Source organism: Oxyura jamaicensis, chromosome 1 (assembly GCF_011077185.1).
Source record: "Oxyura jamaicensis isolate SHBP4307 breed ruddy duck chromosome 1, BPBGC_Ojam_1.0, whole genome shotgun sequence".
NCBI classification, from domain to species: domain Eukaryota; kingdom Metazoa; phylum Chordata; class Aves; order Anseriformes; family Anatidae; genus Oxyura; species Oxyura jamaicensis.
The window spans coordinates 49730883-49753851 of NC_048893.1; the positions used below are offsets into that span (position 1 = coordinate 49730883).

A 22969-nucleotide genomic window follows, 5' to 3' on the forward strand; every position below is an offset into this window, starting at 1 on the left:
TGGTATTCTGGAACTATAATATGCAATCTGTGCTACTGATGTTATGTATTCATAGCATAGATATGAGCTTTAGAGAATACATTTACAATACACTTACAATATATGCTGCAAATGTGTATTAAGACACAAATTACGTTAAGGACCATGCTTTAAAAAGAGACATAACCCAGTCTTCAATTTTGCACCTGCAGTCATTTCCAGAATCAACAGTGTGGATATATATAATTGCAAACCAAATGATTACACATAATTGTTGAGACACTTAATTTTCAGGTTCAGTCATCCGGTTACATACTTAAATGCTGTACTTTGTGTCAAAAATTATTAATGCCTATAAGATTGCAGTTACGAAATGTATTTTGTTTTTACAAATTGGGAATTAATATTGTTGAAGTTTATTGTCTTCAGGTTCTGTGTTGGTTAAAAGGAAAGAGGGTATTTGTAATAATATGAGGTGACTTTTTGTTTGTTTGTTTAAACCAAGTATACATTAGTGGTGAAATTTCAAATTCATGTAACCTATATTGCATCTAGACAAGCTGAAAAAATATTATATATATATATATATAAGAAATGTGTTGAGAGGAAGGGGCTTGGTCCAAAAAAAGATTTAAAAAGTTATTTACAGATTTTTTTTTTTTTTTTTTTTTTTTTTTCCACCAAACTTCCAGCATGCCAGAATTTTCTTAGACCCTGATGGCTAATTTCCTGAAGGCGTTGAAGCTGGTGTGCTGTTATTAGTCGTTTTACTGTGAGAATGTCATTCTGACAAAACAGCTGTGGTGAGTGGAATGTGCTTATTTCTGAGCTGGATACAAAAACCCTGCACCATGGACAAAATATACTGGAGCCTAATTAAATATTGTTTTTTAGTTAGACTGGACTTTAACAGAAAATTTCTAGCCAAAACTTCTCACAGTTCTGTTACCTAAACTTTAACTTGCCTCATGCAATACTTCTTAAATGCTTGTAAAGTTGACATATTTGAGGATAGTGAGTCCAACATATTCATGTTTTTTAGGTGTCAATGGAAAGACTAATAACATTTGGAAATGGGGGAATTCTAATGCAGTTTTGCTTGGTCTTCCCCACATTTGCACTTTTATTTTTAAACCACAAACTATTGCTTTAGATTAAAAAAATTGCCTTTAATAATAATATTTGACCACGTGTTTACTTATTGCTAGCAACTACCAAGCCACAGCTCAGCTACAGAAACTTAAGCATGAAACTTTTGACTAGATATGTTTTTCTTAAATCTTGATTCTGCAGTACACAGAGGAATGCTAGCTTGCCACACGTTAATGGTAAACCTTCTAGAAAAGGCCTACGAGGTCTTTACACCTTAAATCCCTTATTACATATGGTTCTTATGGGTCTTATTACATATGGTTCTCTAGCTTGGACTATGGAATGGTAGATGTTTTTTCTGGCTATTTAAAATTGTTTGTTTGTTTCAAATAATAGCAAAGAAATAATAACAGCAATAGCAATAGTAATAGTAATAATAGCAATAGCAATAGTAATAATCTTGTCTATTTAGGTAATCCTGACCTCTGATTAGAATTCATGCCTGGGGATGAGCATTAGTAAAGTGCAGCCAGAACAGATCAGCTGAAGTACTATGCCTGTTTACAGATCACGTACATTATAAACGAGGTTTAATAACCAGAGAACTGTGTGGAGCTTGCCTATTGTCCAGAACAGAAATAATTTATTGCTATAAATTCTAACTGTGAAAGTTGTTAGGAAAGATGACAGATAAATTGCTATCATTATTCAAGGTAGGATTTTAGGTCACAGATTAGAAGACCAATGAGTGTCTAGTTATTTGGTCATTATTGTCTATGTTGTACATAGATCCTAATAAATTCAGCTGACCAGCCACCCAAACACAAGATTGAGTTTCCAAGATGTATCTGTCATTTTAAATACTGTGAGATATGCTCTTAGGCTCAGTTTGTTTCCTCGTTTCAGAAACATCCATGTCTCTGTTGGTCTCGTGTCATATCTTTCAGCCCTGTAAGCATCTCTTAGATGGGAAGTCCTGCTTCAAAATCATTTCAAACAAGCTAAGGCTTCAAAATATAAAAAACACAGGGATTACACTTATCAGATTATTTTTATTTTATTTTAATTTAATTTAATTTTAGTAACTTATACGGTTTACTCTGTAAGGGAAAAAAATAACAAGTTTTCAACCAGGTATTATTGACTTTTGAATAGTTATAAGCAATATCTTGATAACTCTCTGCATATAACTATAACAACTTTACTGTTTTTTTTTTTTTTTTTAACCTTTGTTTACCTGAAAAACAAGTTCTGAACTGAATCTTTTTTTTTTTTTTTTTTTTTTTTTTATGGCATCTTTATATGCCCCTGAAATCATTATTATTTTTTGTTTCCTTTATAGAACTTTTTGTTTCCTTTATGAGTACAACTCAAGAAAGCAGTTTTGAATTGCTTATTGTAAGTTTACTTTGTTTTCATATACAGTTGTGCAATATCAAAAATAAGCATATGAGTTGGAATCACATTTTTTCTCAAATGTTCACATTTGTTCTCTTTGAACAAAGGTTTTTTGTTGTTGTTGTTGTTGTTTTGTTTTTTGTTTTTTTTTTTTTTGGTATTATAGAACAATATCGTTCTAGTGATATCAATCAAATGGTAATGCCCTTTGACATTACTTGTAAAGGACTCTGAAAAGTATAGTGGAGAGCTATGGGATGTTTTACAACTGTACAAAAGCTACTGAGCAGAATTTTTGTTTGGGTAAAATGATTATGTGGTACAGCATCAAAACAAATTTTGCATTAATAATACAATACATTATACATACATATATACTAACATTGTAGATTAGAATGTCATTGTTTCATATGGAAGATGGGTAGGATTATATGACAAAATCTTGCAAGTTTGGTCCAGGATCTGGGACCAGGAAACACCTCAAAAAATTGGGCTATATTTTAACCATCTCAGTAAAAGTGAGATTTACTTCATTAAAGATTTCTTACCCAAAATGCAATGACTAGGATGGAAATACTTTTTACCAATAATTAATAAATAATAATAAAAAAATGCTCTGAAGACTTGTGCCAACATTTTTTTCAGTGGCAAAGTCATATTTGATGCCACTCATATACAAAGTCAGAAATATCATTAAAGCTGTTCTTAGGTTCATGCCCAGTATGCCATGCCAATAATTTTTTCCAGCTTTGGGACTACAAAGCCATCTTCCAATTATTCCCATGTTTCCAACTCTTTAGCTTGATCCAAAGTTGAGATGTTTTCTAACTAATTTATACTAGCTGAAGAGCTACTTACGCCTTGCCTTTCTTCACCTCTGGTATTCATTTCAAAAACAAGAAGATGTCATGATGCCAATATCATCTTTACAGACCCAGAGATCCTTCTTCAGGAATCCCTAGTGCTCCCTAAGTGCAGTTTCTCACTCAGTTTAAGCAAGTGGACTAGGAGCTAAACCTAGTACATTTTTGATGACATAAAATTTGAACTTCAACGTGAAGAAGTCAGATCAATAACTTAATAAAAGTTTAATCTCTCTAAATATATTTGCTATAATTGGCCATTTTTGTATTTTAGATAGAATAAAATAACTTACATTTATAAGACTTTTTATTCTAAATAGAACAGAATAACTTACATTTAGGAGACTTATCTATATTTGCCCTTGGCTGGCAAAGAAAAAAAAAAAAAAAGTCTCTTGAGACAGATCATTTTCTTTTCTATTTTAAGTGGGATAAAACATCACTTTCCTTTACCTGGTTTGATAAAATCTAAAAGTACCCTCTTTTTCCTATACTAGAATTCCATTGTTAGTGTAATAGTGAAAAGTGGTTGGTATTTAGGAAAGTGCTGGCAAAGAGAAACACATAAATTCAAGAAATATAGAAAAGGACATGACTGTTTGGACAAATCTTACTTTTTTCTTGATTAAATCTATTAGGTACTGATTAAATCTAGTAAGTTCATCAAGTTGAGGAGTTTTAGGGATGTTTTAGTTAGCTATGGTTTGAATAAAAAGATCAAGTGCTAAACATTATGCTAGAATTAAAAAAGACTAGGATTCCTTGACATTTTGTACCAAATTTGCAATAATTTGCATAAATGCAAACTGCTATACAATTTTATTTTATTTTATTTTATTTTTTCAAATAAAGAAGACAAATATATGTAACTGGAGCTACTTGCTATTTATTAAGCAATTACTTTAAAATGAAGTATTTTTCATGATCAAAATGTTTATCACCAAGGTTTCAAAATAAATAAATAAATAAATACAAAAAACATTTTCCTTCAATGTTCACTGCATCTGAAGCTATTTGGACTGGAATAAAGTGAAAGCAAATGTAAATCCTTGTGAAAATTATAATAAATAAATAAATAAATAAATGACTGTAAATTCTTGGTCTGCAATTACTGTTTTTATTCATTAAACGATGTGTATTCTGATTCATGAATAGAGAACTCAACAGAATTTACAGCTTTGATGTATTGAAATATGTATAATAAGCAGTATTTGTAAAGGATTCACATTTTTTTAAAAGTAATAGCTTAAAACATAAAAAGAACGGTGACATACAGTGAGCTTCAGGTGTCTAGCATTTCCATTCAGTGATTATTATGTTACATATACAGATCAAGCAGGTGATTGTCCATTCCTTGGAACAGTTACTATTCAGACTGGATCAACTTTGGCTTATATCAATACGGTAACACTGGTAAGCTAAATAGAAACAGAAAGTTTTCTGAAAGTTCTTTAAGGAAACTTTAATAAAATGATTTGAGTCAAAAAATAGTTATGAAGTTTTATACTGCTCTAATTATCCAAAACAGTTTATTGAGAAATATTTTTGTAAGTGTATACTTAGAAGAACATATAAGTAAAATTAAATTAAAACAAACAAACAAAAAAAAAAACACTACAACAAAAAAAGTTTACTAAATGATGTCAAAGAATGTTAAAATTGAAAGGAGAGGAAGATATTGAAAAATATTTTCTCTTTTTCTACTATCATACCTAAGTTTGTCCATGGATTCAAAAATATATTTTACCTAGGATTGCACCAGTTATTTTTCAATCAGTTTGAAGAATGTCACGCTTCAATTTTTGTTTTCATGAAATTTACCAGTTTAATAATAATTTTGGAAATAATACTTATTTTTTATTACCCATTTGAAGATAAAACCTGTAAATTTAATTAGATAGTTGAAATACAAGGAATATCATCTGTCTGAGAAGAAACAGAATTGCTTTAAATGAAAACTGCTAGCTTTAATAACATTCTTATGATTTCCAGTTAAATTGTCATGACTTAGATCTTTGACTTGAATTCATATGCTTGATCTGTTTTTTCAGTCCTGTCTGGGTTTTCTTGATGCTAAGACTGTATGGTAAATTGGGTTATTTCTTCAAATCTTTTATAAAATGAGGCTGTAAAAAAAAAGCATGAAAAACCTGCTGGCACTCAGATGGCATTTTTATTTTATTTTTTTAATTTAAATTTACTAATTTAAATAGATAAATAGATAAATAAATAAGGCAGGTCTGACTGATCATGGATTGTGTCCAAACCACTGTGGAGAGGTAGGTATAATCCACTTGGAGAAAGTGTTACTATCTTAAAAAAAAAAATAAAAAAATACTTAATACAAACATGGAAATGTGTTTACATTGTATTTTATGTTGCTTTGGGGAGTGTAAAGTTTTTCAGGAAATATGGAAAAAAAGTTAAAACTGAGGAAATTTTAATTGGAAGAAAATATTACAACTACCCTAACAATAGGTCAAAATTAACATTTTGGTAAGAAATCACAACTTGACAGGTAGCAAACTACAGACTCAACTCAGGAAATTAGTGTAATAAAGAGGAAAACAACATTAAATAAAAGATAGGAAGCAAATTAGGCAACTGAAGGCTGAAAAGTGCTTGCAGATGCTTTTAAATCAATTCAGAAATGCATCCTTAAGTGCATGAAATTATTTATTATTATTATTTATTTATTTTTAATATGGTAAGTTAGAAACAGATGTCATAAATATGATGAGGAAAAAATAAATGACTTAAAATCTGATTGAGACAATCAATGCATCATTTTTTAGTCTTGCAAAACCCTCTCTGTTTCCTCACTCCATATATTTGTTTTCTTCAATCCTGAGACAAATTGTTTTTATTAAAGGTAGGTAAATAGTTAGAACATATTCCCTAGTATATTTTCTACTTATCTGTGAGGATGAGAGAAACAGAAAGCACCTCTTTAATAGGAATCTAATAGGAATATTTAGTTTCCATGTATATGAAGAAAAAATTTATAAATTAGTCTATATGATTTTGGACTGACTTTGCTTCTGAGCAATTTGGCTGATTTGAAATATTTCAATGCTTTATGCACAAAATAACTCTGGAATTCTAAGAACTTTCTCTTAACTATCTGCCTGACAGCTGTTGAAGATGAAGTACTGATCAGATTTGGCCTGGAATCAGACCTACTGTGACAGCTACCTTCTTACATTTTAGGCTCAATAGTTCTGTTAGACTGATTTGATGAAATTTTTAGTTGGTCGGAGAAAATCCTAATATAATTTTAGACTTCAGTCTAAATATCAGTATTGTCAACTGTTGTGAATCCTGATTTTTTTAATCACATTACATTGATTCAATGACATAATGGAATGGCATTAAATTATGGCATTAAATTATCTGAAGTTTGCATTAAGTAAATGCAGTTTATTTAACTTTTGTTGTTGTTGTTGTTGTTTTTACTATGGCAAATGTCATTTCCTCTGTTCCCCCACAACTCCACAACAGCAAAATTGGAATGTTTGATTCCTCTGACATAAAATGAAATCTTTATATTTGCTTTCTTAATAACTGTAGAGCACAGACTTTGGGGGAAGTTTTACAAATATCTAAAGAGCCAGAGTATTTTATTTTTCTGTTTCTAGATAATAGGTAATCATTGTCCAAGACTGAACAGATTAGATTAGCCGTTTAAGATTTAACATTTTCCTTGAGCTATAGCTGGCAACAGAGATAAAATATAGCCCTTCCAAAACTTTTTTTTTTCTTTTTCTTTTTTTTTTTTTTTTTTACTAATGTGAATTTTCCACCTAAGCAAGCTCAGAAATAATAATAGTAATAATAATAATAATCTATTCCTATTGCAAATATGACTTGATAGGAATCACACAGTGTAAGTTTGGGTTTTACATGACATTGGTTAGGCAATTTCCATCAACAAAGCGTATACTTTGTTTAGAAGAAAAAAAAAAAAAAAAAAAAAGTAGATGCTCTGCAGGAATAGATTCTGTTGTGATCAGCAGTGATTCATTACAGAGGCATAGCTTCTCTCCCATCTCTATTGTCCCTCAGGTTTCTCTCAGAATGAGGTAGCTTCACACCCCACAGCAGAACTTAATTAAGAGATGGTTCAAGGAGAATTGTTCTGCTCAGTGTATCCTCAAACATTTGATGGTAGGTTGCAGTAATTTCTGGTTTTATATTTAGCATATTTTAGGTATTTTAAAATGTCTAAAAAATGGCATATTACTAACAAGAGATGCTTAGAATCTTGATCTTTATAATTACAGTGTTTAGTTTTCTTCATCTTAATATGTTTGGAAGATCATCTAACACATTTTCCAACCTCTCCTAAAGTCTAATTCAGCTCATGAATCATTTTTATCACTCTCTTTGCTTTTTCCCGTGAGGAAGAAGGAATAGCTGCCCAAGTGGTGAATCCTTCTGCATTTTTTTTCAAAGCCTGACAGAAAATCAAGCTGCTACAGTCACTGGGGAAATAGGACTCTTTTGCCAAGGGGTTAGCAGTCAGTTACTGAGGAAGACACGGACAGCAACCATCACCAGGGGGGCATTTCTCATGGGGGAATGACAATCAAAAACAGTGTTCTGAATCAGAATTATGGACTTTGGTTAGTTATTTAGAGGTGAGATTCCTGTGCAAATAGTCTATGCAGTCCATTTATAGACTTTTTAAAATATACTGTAACTTGTTCTCAACTTTTATGTTTCATTCTGTTCTAACATCATATAATTTCTGCTCCCTCACACACACAGTTCTAAAAGCTAGGTGATCTGTTTCCCTAGTATTGTAATTTAGTTCAATCAATAACTAAATATTTATCTCCGTTGGTGCCATTCTCTTTTTTTAGATGGTGTTTTGGTAATGTAAGATCTGTAACTACTTCTGTGTTTCATCTGGTGTGAATCTCTAATAAATTTCAACAATATTTAGGTATCATTATGCACGTAGACAGATCACATGTTTAGAGAAGACACATGACTAGAACAAATTGTGATGAATATTTTATTCTGAGGTCCTTAGTTGTACAGTGTGTTAACATCCATCAAAATTGATTACTAACTTGCTTGTGTAATACAAGAAATATATTTAACATTGTTGTAGGAAATCATACAGTCTCTGTCAGAGGTTTGGACTGTATTAAACAGGAAAGGACTAAAACAAATGAAAGAGCTTATCCAGCAGTAATCACAGAGTGAGACAAGAAGGGAATTCATTTTACCGCAAATATTTGTCAAAGCAGTTTGATTCATCCTCCTTGAACAATGAATGCTTTTGAGAATCCCTTGTGATCCACATGAAAACTACCAGCCTCCTGGTCTCCTGGTTCCCCTTGCTATCGACTGATCATCAGATTCTCAGATTCTTCTGCATCTCAGGATCAAGCTCAATGGCAATAGCTTCAAAGACCTTTTATTCTGTCTAGAATAAAAAAAAAAAAAAAAAAAAAAAAAAATCTTAGCTAATTTAGGATACCCTTTCAAAAAATGAACCCAATTAACCTCCCTGTAGAATGTTTCATATTAATTTCTAAGTCTTTTCAGTGGAACTTGTTACCAGTTTAAAATACTATATCCACCTGGGAAGTATTAAAAAGTGCTTAGGTCTGCTTTACAATAAGTCTTAAGTTCCCATGAAAATAACCATTTAAAGTCTTTCTCAGCTATTATATAAATAAAAGAAAAAAAAAGAAAAAAAAAAAAAAAAAAAAAAAAAATTTATTTAAATAATTTTTAGGGAAAAAAAAAAAAATGAAAACTTTTTTTTTTTTTCTGAATATTTTTTTGTTCCTTCATTACCCATAGACATTAATGGAGTTTTAATTTGTTGTTACACCAAAGTTTTACACTTCATTAAATCTCTGTGCCAATAATTACGAGCCTTATTGATTTCCTCTCTTTTTAGGTATTCAAGAGCTGTTCAGGGTCTGTCTCCCCCTGGATTGTTTATCTCATATTGAGATGCCTGTGTTAATCTTTCAAAAGAGAGGTTGAAAGCATTTAAGCTTTGTGTAATACATTCTCATCTTCTTTACCATGTTGCAATTAATTAGGCAGACTGAAAAGGCATTTTTTCTTAAGCAGAGAATATAGTGCATAATTTTCTATGATGATTCTTCTGTAGCAAAATACGTTAAAAGTTCCAGTGATCTCACAATCTGCAGCAGGGTACATTTTCAGTACAAAAGTTTCTCTTTTACATTAATTCACTATAAATAAATAAATAGATGGATAATTATTGTTTATAATTACGATCCAAATTCAAGGAAAGTATTTAAGCAGCTAAAGCAGGTTGCAGGTACACAGCAGCTAACTAAATATGAAACACTTGTTTGTTTCTGTTTATTGGTTACCTAATCATGTGTGTAAACTCACTAGGCATGCCTAATTTGACCTAAAAACTTCATAGAAATGCAGTTCTGTACTTCTCCATGTAGGTCTAGAGCAGTCCAAACCCAAGCACATCGAAAACTAGTCTTTAGCATGAAAGAACAAAAACTTGGCAGAGTAGAGCTGTTTCTTCTGAAGTGCTAGTTCCTGGGACATATTGAAAAAAGAAGAACTTAACAGAGCTATGGAAAGACATGTTTGTTTGTTTGTTTGTTTTTCTCCAAAAAATTCTGAATGTTATTTTGTCACATTACAATTTAAGCTGTATGGGATCTTTTCCCACTTTTGCCTGCTGAATCTGAGAAGCTGTGTACAATGTAAATAGGCTTGAAAACAAAACAACACAAAACAAAACAAACAAAAAAAAACAACCAACCAACCAACCAAACAAAAAAAGGTACCATCACATCAGCTGTCAGAAATGGTTCTTATGTTCAAACCTGGATTCCTTTTTAAGTGATTTTACTGCCTCATTTCAGTTACTGTGATGTGTTAAAACAACCTTTGTACTTGACTGCAGGAACACTCTCCCAAACAATATACTGAACAGGTAAGAATCGCATCTTACTGAAAATAAAATTATACCCAGGTCTCATGTTTACCTGCTAAGCTATTATATAAATCAAGACTAGTGGTGGCATTAACTTTTCATCTTTTACGTACGTGTATGATTGATTGAGTCATTCTACTTTTGCAGCTCTTCTTATATATGACTTCAGCAACTGGATCTCAGACAAAATAGATATAATATGACTAAACTCAGGCCTATTCTTAGCATTTTGTGTCAGTTATTGTTGCTAACCAGACCTGCAACTGAGGGAAGGGAAGGGAAGGGAAGGGAAGGGAAGGGAAGGGAAGGGAAGGGAATGTTCCTCTATTTTTTCAGATGTTTAGAGTAGTCTACTTTCTGAAAGTTCTCCATCCCTTATACGTGATGGTACTAAATTATATATTTTTTCTCCTTTTCTCTACTGTAACACGATATTCTGCCTCTATATTTTCAATGTTCACAAAGAACTATAGCTATTAGTATAACTAATTGCTAATAAGTAATAACTATAAATAATAATGTAATTATTGTACCTCCCTAACCTTTCTTTCTATGTACCTGCATACTTGCTCTATTTTCTTATACTCATCTTTAATAATACATTGTTGGTCATTTATGAATGTCTTTTTTTTACTTCAGTGTCACCAAATTGCCACTGAAGCAGTAAGATATACCTCTTTGTTTCTTTACTCTTGCCTGTGGACTGAATTTATTAGCTGTCTTCTATATAGGACCTTTCAGTGAGTGTCAACATCTTCTATTTCCTTTTGCTACTGATTTTCTTCCTAAGAGAAATTAAATATTTGACTTAGAATTCTTTTTAATATATTATTTTACTTTCCAAACTCATTTTTTATTATGCAATTTCAAAATAAATAAATAAATTTCACAATAAATAAATAAATAAATACTGACAGTATTCTGGTTCTTACATTCTTCAAACTTTAAGTCAGAAACATATACATATATAATTTTATAATTTATTTTTAGAATTTATTCCACTCACTGAACTGAAATATCAAACTTGAAAGGATTTCCCATTTCACTAGCTGCAGTCTATTGCAACTGACAAGCCTTACAAGTACTTGCCAAGGTGACCGGTTCTGGGACAGATGTGTTCTACAGCTGAGCGGGGGATCAAGTCAAGCAGGGCTTTTTTCCATCATCGAAGCCACTCAAGGCAGCCAAGAGAGCTGCCAGGACCAGGCAGCCCTCGCAAGGGAGGCTGACGAGGCATGAGCAGAGCCAGCAGTGGCAGCAGCGTGCCATTTAAATCTGACGTCACTGCCATTTTACAGCCATTCGCTGAGGCGATTGGCTCTGGGGCAGATGCATTCTAGGAATTGAGGCCACTCCAGGCATCTGAGGGAGCCGCCAGGACCCGGCAGCCCTCTCAGGGGAGGCTGATGAGGCATGGGCAGAGCCAGCAGTGACCCCTCCCACACAAAGACAGCCCCTAGGGAACATGAGAAGACAAATCAACCTGAAACTCAGCAACCAGGATGGGCAGACAGGGCATGGCACATCACTCAGGGCATGGCAGGCAGTTTGCACAGCATTTCATGCTGTGGGAGGGCACCCTCACTGCTCTTCTCCAATGGTCTTTCCCAACGGTGGTTGTAACCTGCTCATGAAGAGCCCCATCATCATATCCACCAGGCAGAAAACCATGGCCTTCACATCTTTTGCAGCCTCTTCAACCACAGACACCAATGTGGTTACCCAGGCAGAGGTCTCAGGGAAACATGCAGCTGTCCAGGTCTTGGGCTGCATTGTGTGCATCTTCTATCAGTGTCCAACAGAAGCAGCGGTGGGTGTGCCTGTGGGAGGTGTGCCCAGGTTGAAGAATTGCTCAGTCTGGTGGCAGAGCTTCAGGAGGAGGTGAGTAGGCTAAGGAGCAACAGGAAGTAAGAAAGGGAAATTGACTTGTGGAAGCATGCTCTACCCTCCCTGAGACAGACTCATGAGCCTGCAACAACACAAGTGTCTTCTTCTACACAGAAGACAAATTTTCCCCTATCCCGCCAGGCAGTGTGGTGGTTTTACTCCGGTGGGTGGCTGAGCTCCACCACAACCGATCTCTCACTTCCCCTCCTCAAAGAGGAACAGGGAGAAAATATGATGAAAAGGGCTCAAGGGTTGAGAGAAGGATGAGGAGATTACACAGTAATTATCATGATGGGCAAAACAGACTCAGCATAGGGAGACAGTAAGATTTATTACCTATTACTAACAAGCTAGAGAAGTGAGAAACAAAGGAAAGAAACCAAAAGTACCTTCCCACCCCCATCCAAGGGGGGGGGGGGAATGGAAGCAGGTTCCTGCTCGGGATGGTAGGCGAGCCCTCTCCCTGCCCACCTCACCTTCCCATCTACCCTTATGTAACAGGTAACAGGTATGAAGCTCTAGAACATGACAGTCAAAACAATGATGTAGATGAAAACCCATCACAGATGGAAGGGGTGCCTAAGGCAAGGCAATCTACCCTTCACATCACTACATCTTCTGTCAAGAAAGAGATAAGGGTTATTGTCACTGGGGACTCCCTTCTGAAAGGGACAGAGGGCCTGGTATACCATCCGGACCCAATCCACAGGGAAGTCTGCTGCCTCCCTGGGGATCGGGTATGAGACATTGCCAGGAAAGTCACTCGCCTGGTACAGTCCACCAACTATTACCCGCTACTGTTTTTTCAGGCTGGTAATGATGAAGTAGAAAGGAGAAGTCTGTGAACGATCAAAAGGGATTTTAGGGCTTAGGGGTGACTACTTAAAGGATCAGGGGCACAGGTTGTGTTTGCCTCTGTCCTTACGATAGGAGGGATCAATGTTGACAAGCAGACTCATCTTACTAACACTTGGCTTTGAGACTGGTGCAACTCGCATAACTTTGGGTTTGTTGATCACGGGAAGGTCTACGCAACACCGAGGCTGCTGGCACCAGATGGGATGCACCTCTCTCAGAGGGGGAAAAGGATTTTTGCCCAGGAATTAGCAAGGCTGACAGATAGGGCTTTAAACTAGAGTTGAAGGGGGAAAGGGATAAAACCAGGCCTGCCAGTGATAAACTAAGAGATGGTGCACTAGAATCAGAGGGACTGTGTGCTAGTGAGGTCCTTTGGTCTGCTCCATGAGGTGCTGCATGCAATGAGGTGCACTTGAAGTGATTCTCCACAAACACAAGCAGTACGAGGAATAAAATGGATGAGCTAGAAGTCTTGGCCCAGTCCCACAGCTACAATATCATTGGCATAATCAAAACCTGGTGGGATGAGTCGTATGACTGGTGTGTTGCAATAGATGGTTAAAGGCTCCTCAGAAGGGACAGGCAAGGCAGGTGAGGTGGGGGGGGGGGGGGGGGAGGGGGGGAAGGAGGGGCTGGACTGTGTGGAGCTTGAAGTTGGCGATGGCAAAGCTGAGAGACTCTGGATAAGGATTAAGAGACAAACAAATAAAGGGGATGTCGTTCTGGGAGTCTGTAACAGACCACCCAGCCAGGATGACAACACTGAACAATTATTCTTTGAGAAACTTATACCTCGAGATCAACTGCACTTGTCCTTTTGGGGGGCTTCAACTTGCCAGACGTCAGCTGGGATTACCATACATTGGCATCCATCAGTGCTAGTCGGTCTTTAAGTACAGCTTCCTAAAAGCATAGGATTGGGTAATTCCAAAATATCAGAAGTCAAGCAGGTGGGGCAGAAGGCCATCTTGGCTGACCAGGGATCTGGAGCTTAGGCATAAAAAGAAAGTGCATGGCTGCTGGAAACAGGGTCAGGCAATGTGGAAGGACTACAGGGATGGTGTTTTGTAGGGAGAAAGTTTGTACGGCCAGAGCCTAATCAAAGTTGAAGCTGTCCAGGACTGTGGGAGACAATAAAAAGGTCTTTTTTAAATATGTGAACAGAAAAAAAGAGGACCATAGAAAACATAGGTCCGCTACTTGATGGGAAAGGTCACCTCACAGACAAGGACATAGGCAAAACAGAGACGTTTTATGCCTTATTTGCCTCTGTCTTCAACACCGACGATATGTGCTTTGGGAACCTGGGTGCCCTGAGCTGGAGGACCGTGATGGTGGCAATGATAAACTCTCAACCAACCCTGAACTTGTGCGGTATTTGTTGCTCCACCTGGATTCATACAAGTCCATGGGTCCAGATAGGATTCATTCCAGGGTGCTTAGAGAGCTGGCTGATGTCATCGCGGGAAATCTCTCAATTATTTTTCAATGGTCTTGGGAATATGAAGAGGTCCCAGTTGACTGGAAGCTGGCAAATGTTGTAACAATTTTCAAGAAGGGCAAGAAAGAGGACCCTGGTAACTACAGGCCTGTCAGTCTCATGTCAGTGCCTGGTAAATTATGGAGAAGATTATCCTTGAAGTTATTGAAGCACACCTGGGTCACCATGCAATCTCAGCCAACATGGGTTCACGAGGGGTAGGTCCTGTTTGACTAACTTGATTTCCTTTTATGATAAGATCACCCATCTAGTTGATCATGGGAAACCAGCTTATGTGATCTTTATGGATCTCAGCAAAGCTTTTGACACAGTTTCCCATAGGATCCTACTGGACAAAATGTCCAGCATACAGCTGGACCAGAAAAAATCAGACGATGGGTGAATTACTGGCTAATGGGTAGGGCCGAAAGGGTTATGGTAAATGGGGCTGCATCATGCTGGCAGCTGATCACCAGTGGGGTCCCCCAGGGCTTCATTTTAGGGCCAGTTCTCTTCAATGCTTTCATAAACAATTTGGATATAAGACTAGAATGTGTTTTGAGTAAGTTTGCTATTGATACTAAACTGGGAGGAGTTGTTGACTCTGTTAAGGGTGGAAAGGCCTTGCAGAGAGATCTGGACAGATTGGAGATCTGAGCAATCTCCAATCTGCATGAAGTTTAGCAAGAGCAAGTGCCAGGTTCTGCACCTGGGATGGGGCAACCCTGGTTATATGTACAGACTGAGTGACAAGATGCTGGAGAGCAGCCCTGCAGAGAGGGATCTGGGGGTTGTGGTTGCTAACAAGCTCAATATGAGCCAACAGCATGCCCTGGAAGCCAGGAGGGCCATCCATATCCTGGGGTGAATCAAGCATAGCATTGCTACTTGGTAAAGGAAGTGATTGTTCCACTCTACTCTGTGCTGGTGTGGCCTTACCTTGAATACTGCGTGCAGTTCTGGGCAACACATTATAAAAAGGATGTGAAAGTGTTCAAGAGTGTCCAGAGGAGGGACACAAAAATGGTGAAGGGCCTGGAGGGGAAAAAGTATGAGGAGTGGCTAAGGCCACTTGGCCTGTTCAGCCTGGAAAAGAGGAGGTTGAGGGGAGACCTCATCGCGATCTACAGCTTCCTCACAAGGAGGAATGGAGGGGCAGGTGCTGATCTATTCTCTTTAGTGTCCAGTGATAGGACCTGAGGGAATGGTGTCAAGCTTCGACAGTGGAAGTTTAGGCTGGCTATCAGGAAGAGGTTCTTCACTGGGAGGGTTGTCGCGCACTGGAATAGTCTCCCCAGGGATGTAGTCATGGCACCAAGCCTGTCAAAGTTTAAGAAGCATTTGGACTGTGCACTCAGTCACATGGTCTGAATTTTTGGGTAGATCTGTGTGGTGCCAGGAGTTGGACTCAATGATCCTTATGGGTCCCTTCCAACTTGGGATATTCCATGATTCTATGATTCTATGATTCTACAATTTTAAACTGATTTGTCTCTGTAAAGTAGCTTTTTTTTTTTTTTTTTTTTTTTTTTTTAATCCTTTAACAGATATTAGAAAATTGTTCTAGATCTTTACCTTCTTCTAATTTACATCCTAGTTGAATTTATTATAGACACATAATTCTTGTGAAAGCTTTATTCTGTATTTTACATATGTATTGACTTCCATGACACCTCCCTCTTCCCTTACAAAGTTATTTGCATTTTAAGAATATACTGAACATTCTGTTCCTGCTTCCAGGAACAGCTATGGTGCTTGTTTTATTAGCTCTTATATGACATTAATGCCAGCTAATGACACTACTGCTAGCACTAGTAGGTTCTAGACGCTGAGATGTGATTGTATCTGCATCTAATGAAACTTATTTTGTAAATGAAGTTTCAGCTTTACAGGAGTGATGTTTTTAAATATTTTCCTATGTTCATAACTAGCTTTCTTTCTTATGCTGATTTGGATCTATCTATAAACTGTAAAATACAAATAAACCCTGCTCTAAAATCTTAGCAATTGTTTCCACTACTGAGATTGATATATCTGCAGAATCTGGGGGCAAAAATATATCTTACTATTATTCCCTCATGCAAAATCTTATTTTTGATAGGTTATCATCACCTCTTTTTATGATGTCATAGGTATAAAACCAAATATTTTTCTTTACTCCAGATAACATGATTTGAGGTAATATTAATATTTTTTGAGGTATATGTCTTGAGGTAATATTAAACACCCATCTTCATGTCTATTCAGATATGATTGGATTTCACTGGACAATTACATGGGCCTGTAAAAATGAAAATTGGGGTTATTTCAGTTGAATTTATGACAAGTTCCAAGTATCTTTGGAATGGAAAAAAAAAAAAAAAAAGTTTAATTCAATTTTTAAAAATGAGATTTTTCTAAACCACATACAACAGTACTTGAAAAACACTAATAAAATTTTAATATTGCTTTTAATTCAGTATAAAGATGTATGAAAACTAAGGAAAAGGTATTAAGACTTTCTGATCATTTGCATAGGCTGTTGACTTTATTTGTATTTGGATGTACTCAGCATCAAGAATTTATAAGAAGGTTGTTGATTGTCTTCATATATTTAATTTTGAATAACTGTACTTAGTTAAAACTAAACTGCATTATGCTTAATATTTAAGGAACAGGATGGTCTGGGCTAATGTTCTGAAAAACTTTTTACTTTTTTGTTACTAGTTTAAATTCAAGCTAGATGGCTGAACATCTTTAGTAATCAAGAAGTCTGTCTTACAAAATTAAACTGTTATTCCTCTAACTTTTGTTAAGGCATTTTTAGGCATGACACTATCAAACCAGAAGCAAGTATTGAGCAGATGAAGCAATCGTACTATTTTGCTAACCCTATAGTTTGCTCCTATTTCATGACTGAAACAAATGTGCATTACACTTCAGAAAAACATGCTCATTTTTCCTTATGGGAATCACTTAGCCTTCGTATCTGCAGCAGAACAGGTTGCCTTCTTGTTCACCAATTATGGAATTAAAGAGCAGTTCGGTATTCCCTTAGGATAAACTGAGACAAAATAATGTGTGACTATATTACTATCATATTAACTATGTCCCAGGGGCAAAGCTGAGAGTGAATAGGAATAGACAGTTGAGGTATTTCCTAATCTTTGATTGCTTGCCTTTCAACACCAGTACCGATCTTTTAATGTAATTGTGTGTGTAATAGTAAAAAATCGGATTAATTTACTTCCTTGTGTGTCCATTATCTGTCTTCTAGATGCCGAGAATCTAATCAAAACAAGAGAATTCCTTTTATTTGTTTTTCTTCTTGCTTCTTGCTTTTTTCTTGAGTGCTTGTGCTGCAGCACTCATTTTTTTATAGGTTTGTCAATCATTCCCTTTGGTGTTCTTTACCTTGTTGTGACATCTGAACTCTGTTTGCTCAAAATTTCTTTTTTTTTTTTTTTTTTTTTTTTTTTTCTCCAAATCTTCACTTGTCCACTAGGTAGCTTTTAGTTCCAAGTTTATACCATTATTAAGCAGTATCTTATCTTTCTTTTCTTTCCTCAAGTACTGAGCATTGCATTGAAGCCATTGATCATTCCAGAATTTTAGAACATTCAAGGTTGCATTCCAATTCTTACCTCTTCTTTCTTTCTTTTTTTTTTAAATTTCTTCTTATTTATTTATTATTTATTATTATATATTCAATTCTTATTTCTTATTAAAAGTATTCTTTTAATTTTCACTGAGTGTTTAAATGAAATCATTTGTGACATTATAACAATTTTCTACACAAAATTAATAATACTGAACACAAAACAACTTGAAAGAAAGAAAACTAAATACTACAGTAGATATATTTCAATATGAGTATATGTAGTAAGAAGTGTCATAAGTTTCTAAAAGTATTATAGCTATATATGCATGTACATATGTATATGGCCCACTGCTGAACTGAATGTATTCATCTTCTGATTCTATATTACGTAAAGCTTGTCTTCATGAATGCACTGTGCCATAGGCAAGAAAAATATATATATATATATACAATTAAATGCCTAGTGTTTCCTTCTACAGATAATTCTCACAAAATTTTCTTCATGCAGTTGCCAAAATGTTGTGATTTGATTTTTATTTGATGAGTGACATACCTCTGTGATACAGTGCCTTCATTTTCTCCTGTGGTACTCTGTTAAGATTCAGTAGAGTTTCATAATACATATTAAATATATATATATATATAAATCCCCTTTTCTTATCCATACCCATTCCTTCAAGGCTCTTTGCCAGAATCACTGAATGTTCCCATGTGAAACTAGAGTCTTGGCAGACCATGGAAACACATTGCAGGTCCAGTGAGAAGAAATGTTTGTTCCCATAGGGACTCCGTGTGAAAAAGAGGTAGAAATAAACCCTTCACCCCAAACAGAACCCTATGGAGCTGAATTAGACTCAAAGTAGACAGTTGACAGACAGATAAACACTTTCATTTTCTTTCTTTCAAAACAACTTCCAACAACATGCAAGTGAGAGGTTATCAGGCTTTAGTGATGGGGATGAAGGGAATAAGGACAGTTTCATAAGTAAAGACTGGATTAATACATGATTTCAAAACTGTCTCTGTTGTTTAGCTAAGTAGTGCAGCTTGTGTATAGGGTGAATTTAAAATAAATGCAGCACCTAGAGGAAAAAAAAAAAAAAAATCTTTCCTCATAAGAAGATTTTGTTCATAATTCTGTACCTTGGTACAGCAGGCCAGATAAAATAGCCCAAGGAAAGAATACCAGCACAAGAAAATGCATTACAACACAATACCTGTAGATATCTTAGGGATTATTATTATTTATTTATTTTTTTTGGTATTCTTCCAATATAACATACAGTTAATATTTCTGTGAGACATCTTTATTGTTTTAAAAATCACACTATTTAGAACATTGGCCAATGTATTAACTAAAGATTATGAGAGTAAGAAGTCTGGACAATTATGTATTGAAGCTTTGTATTATGTATCATTTGCTCAATTTTTTAATGTGCTAGTTTCGATTGCAATTTTATATCTTTTCAGTAAGAAAATATTTGAAAACCATTGATGCAGGATATTTCTCATAAAAAAACTAACTTAGAAAACACTGAAAACAGTTTTTTTTTTTTTTTTTTAAACTTGCATTCAGTCATTCAGCCTTTTTTTTGGTAAATGTAAATGCATATATGTAATGCATATATATATGCACAATGTAGTGCAATAATATATACATCTGTATATATTTAGCTGTATCACAATTTGTTTCAAAAATAAATCTTTAATATCTTTAAAGTACAAAATATCTTGAAAGGCAGTGCAAGGCAAAGAAAAGCAAGACAATGTGAGGCGAAGTGAGGCAAGAGGAAGGGAAGGAAACTTAGTCTAGCTAGTATGTGTCAGTTTGATTATGGCCTACTAATTACCCCCGTAACTCCAAAGGATAATGACCCTTTCATTTTTTTTAGACAAAAACTTCTATAAACTTGAAAATTGAATGCTTTTTCATGCTGTTGCATGTACCTGAAAAGGCTCTAAAGGATTTCTTGAGGGTTATTTCTGAAGATGTTGGCAACAAATTACTTCTGAGTACCTATGTCACATTCAGAAATAGTGGAGAATGCCCCAGGGTTAGGTTGTACTGGGTCTGGCTGGGATGTTAACTTTCCCTGCAGCAGCCCATACAGTGCTGCGCTCTGCACTTGGAGCTAGAACAGCAGTGGTATCACGCCAGTGTTGTGTCTGCTGCTGAGCAGTGCTGGCACAGCATCAGGACTCTCTCTAACCCTCCCAGGGGGTGGGCAAAAAAGTGAGAAAGAAACATCAGCAGGGCAGCTGACCTAAACCAACCAAAGGGATATTCCATACCATATGATGTCACACGCAGCAATAAAAGGTGGAAAAAGGAAGAAGAGGGGAGGGGTGGGTTCTTGTTGTGAAAACGTCTGTCCTCCTCCTGAACACTGGCTACGTGTGTTGAGGCCCTGCTTCAAGGAGGTGTTCAAGCATCGCTCATTTGTGGGAAGTAGAGAGTAATTTCTTTCCTCTGCACTTCCACATAGCCTTTACTTGTTTTGTTTTGCTATTCCCTTTCCCCCTCCCTCTTCCCCTTTCCCTTTTTCCCCTTTAGTTGAATTGTTTAATTAATAATAATATTTCCTTAATAATATATATTTTTCTCTTTAATTAAATCATCCTTATCTCAACCCATGAGCTGTTCTTTCCTTTATTTCTTCCCCTCCTCATCTGAGGAGGGGGAGTGAGAGAGCAGTTATGGTGTTCAGCTGCCTAGCACGGTAAAACCACCACACAGCCATAACTGCTGTAACCTATGAGAGAGAACACAAATTCCCCCAAGGGTCTTTGAGTTTCCTTTTGCTTGCAGAGCTCTGAACCCCATTTTACAGCTGATAACTGTCACTCATCTATCAAAAATGTTTAACAAAGACAAAAGCTCATGTTCTGAATGAGTGAATGTGCTGATAGAAAGAATATTTTCCGGCCTTCCTCTGAAGGGAAAATCTAATGGGACTTTTTTTCATTTTAATTTTTGCATTCATCTGATGCAATTGGCTGGAATAAGTTTGATGCCTAGTAGGTGCTTCTTGTGAAACTAAACTAATCCATAGCTTCTTTGAATCTTCTTACCTGTACAAAGTAAGGCTGATATCTAGATATGCATAAAGAAAGGAAAATTTCCAAAGTTATATCTGTAGCACTTAGTACCTTTTTTTGTTTGTGTTGGTTTCACTGTAATTTGAGGTGCAGCTGATTTCCTGGTAATACCCGAGAATTTGTTCTACTATTTTATTATTATTATTATTATTATTATTATTATTATTATTATTTGCAGAGATGTAAAATGGTGAACAGTGATCTCCCTTGCTTCCTTTTGAGGAATTTTTTATTACCATTTTGTGATTTTAGCTCCATAGATCTAAGTTTGCTGTAAAACTGTAGACATGTTTTCTGACCTACAGTGGATGGAGGAATGTGAGCTATCTTATGGACTCTTGAATTTGCTATACGGTTGTAAACCATTAGATTAGCGATGCAGGAGATTCTTTAAAGCACTGATTACCCTGAAACTGGGAAACAGAGTAAAATGTCTTGACTGGACTGACATAGTCTGTAAGTGATGCTAATTGTTAAACTCAGTTTTCCTGAGTCAGGTACTAGTTCTTGCATTTTACTGCATTTATACTGAAAAATTACCTACCAAATGAAAATATTCAGTTTTTAAGAGTCAAATGTAAATTTAATGTAAATATATATGAGTTTTTCAGAGGATATATATATATATATATATATAAAATAAAAAATAAAGACCCCTCCTCCTTTCCCTTAGAGAAAGTGATCAATAACCCTTCAATTTTTTACTAGTTAAGACTACAGATTTTTAGGTTATATTAATATCTTCTCCATCAGTTGCTTAGTTCTTGGCTTTAAATGTAAACCTGAAGTAAACCACTCAAATTTCCTAAAATGAAACTTTGTGCTGCATATAAAAACTCTTGTAGAAAAAATAATAAAAAAACTCAGTGATCTTTCACTAACAATGAAATAACATTTACCTTACAACCATAACTTCATTTTCATTAGTATTCTGACTCTGGTGATTTTAAAAATAAATTTATCCTACAGTGGTAGTGATTTCCATCTATAATCAGTAAGTATTTAGTGTTTTGTCTTTATATACATAAATACATTTCCTAGGAATTAGTGAAAAGTTGCTAGCTGGTTACGCTATTCACTAAAAGTCATTTGGGAACTGTAAGAGTCTACATGGTATGTGAAATATTTCCAAAGATAATACATGATTCTGTAGGTTGCTTAAAAATACTGATATAAATTAACACTTTAATATTTGACCTAATATGAATCAGTACAATATAAACCATGTGCAAACTTTGTAGATTAGGATTTATGGCTTTTCTGAGCTTCTCTGTACTTATATTTGAAAGTACTCTGAAAGCACATTTTAGTGAAGGTCTTCATAGCTTGAGTCTTCACCCTGGAACTCAGTTCTAGGTATAGGATATAGCTGGATGTTGACACAAAAGGACACTGTCTCTGTCTCCCTGAGACCTACATTTCAGGGTTGGACAATCAGCTCCAATAGGATATAAATACTTGAACTCTAGCTTTATAAACATGAAAGGCAATGAGGAAATGGGTTGCACTTTGGCTCATTTGTCTGTTTTCTACATAAGTTTAAATCACTGAATGCTGAGACCAGAGATGTTGACAGAATGTGAGAAACTACTTCAGACCCAACTGTGGCTCAAACTGTCTGATATTACATAGGAATCCAAATAAAAAACAAATATCAGTTTTCCAAAGTCTTTCTGGAGAGAGGAGTACTCATAATTGTGATGAAAGGAGCATAATGAAAGGGCACATTCCAGGATATGAAAGAAAAGGATTTGGTAAAAATGTCTCGAAGATGGTGT

The 22969-nt window shown here is 35.4% G+C and overlaps 1 protein-coding gene across 7 annotated transcripts in view; it reads left to right on the plus strand.

The window, feature by feature from the left end:
- The window catches only part of MGAT4C (MGAT4 family member C), a 404287-nt gene that overhangs the window by 341286 nt on the left and 40032 nt on the right, over positions 1-22969 (plus strand). For 2 of the 7 annotated variants that reach the window (XM_035337881.1, XM_035337888.1), the window contains exons 3-4: positions 672-782; positions 7398-7499. The exons of 3 other annotated variants lie outside the window; for them this stretch is intronic. In XM_035337881.1, the coding sequence (XP_035193772.1) occupies positions 7497-7499 (3 nt within the window). In that variant the 5' untranslated portion in view covers positions 672-782; positions 7398-7496. The remainder of the gene's footprint in view (positions 1-671; positions 783-7397; positions 7500-22969) is intronic. 2 more of the 7 variants (XM_035337901.1, XM_035337895.1) reach the window with 1 other exon arrangement.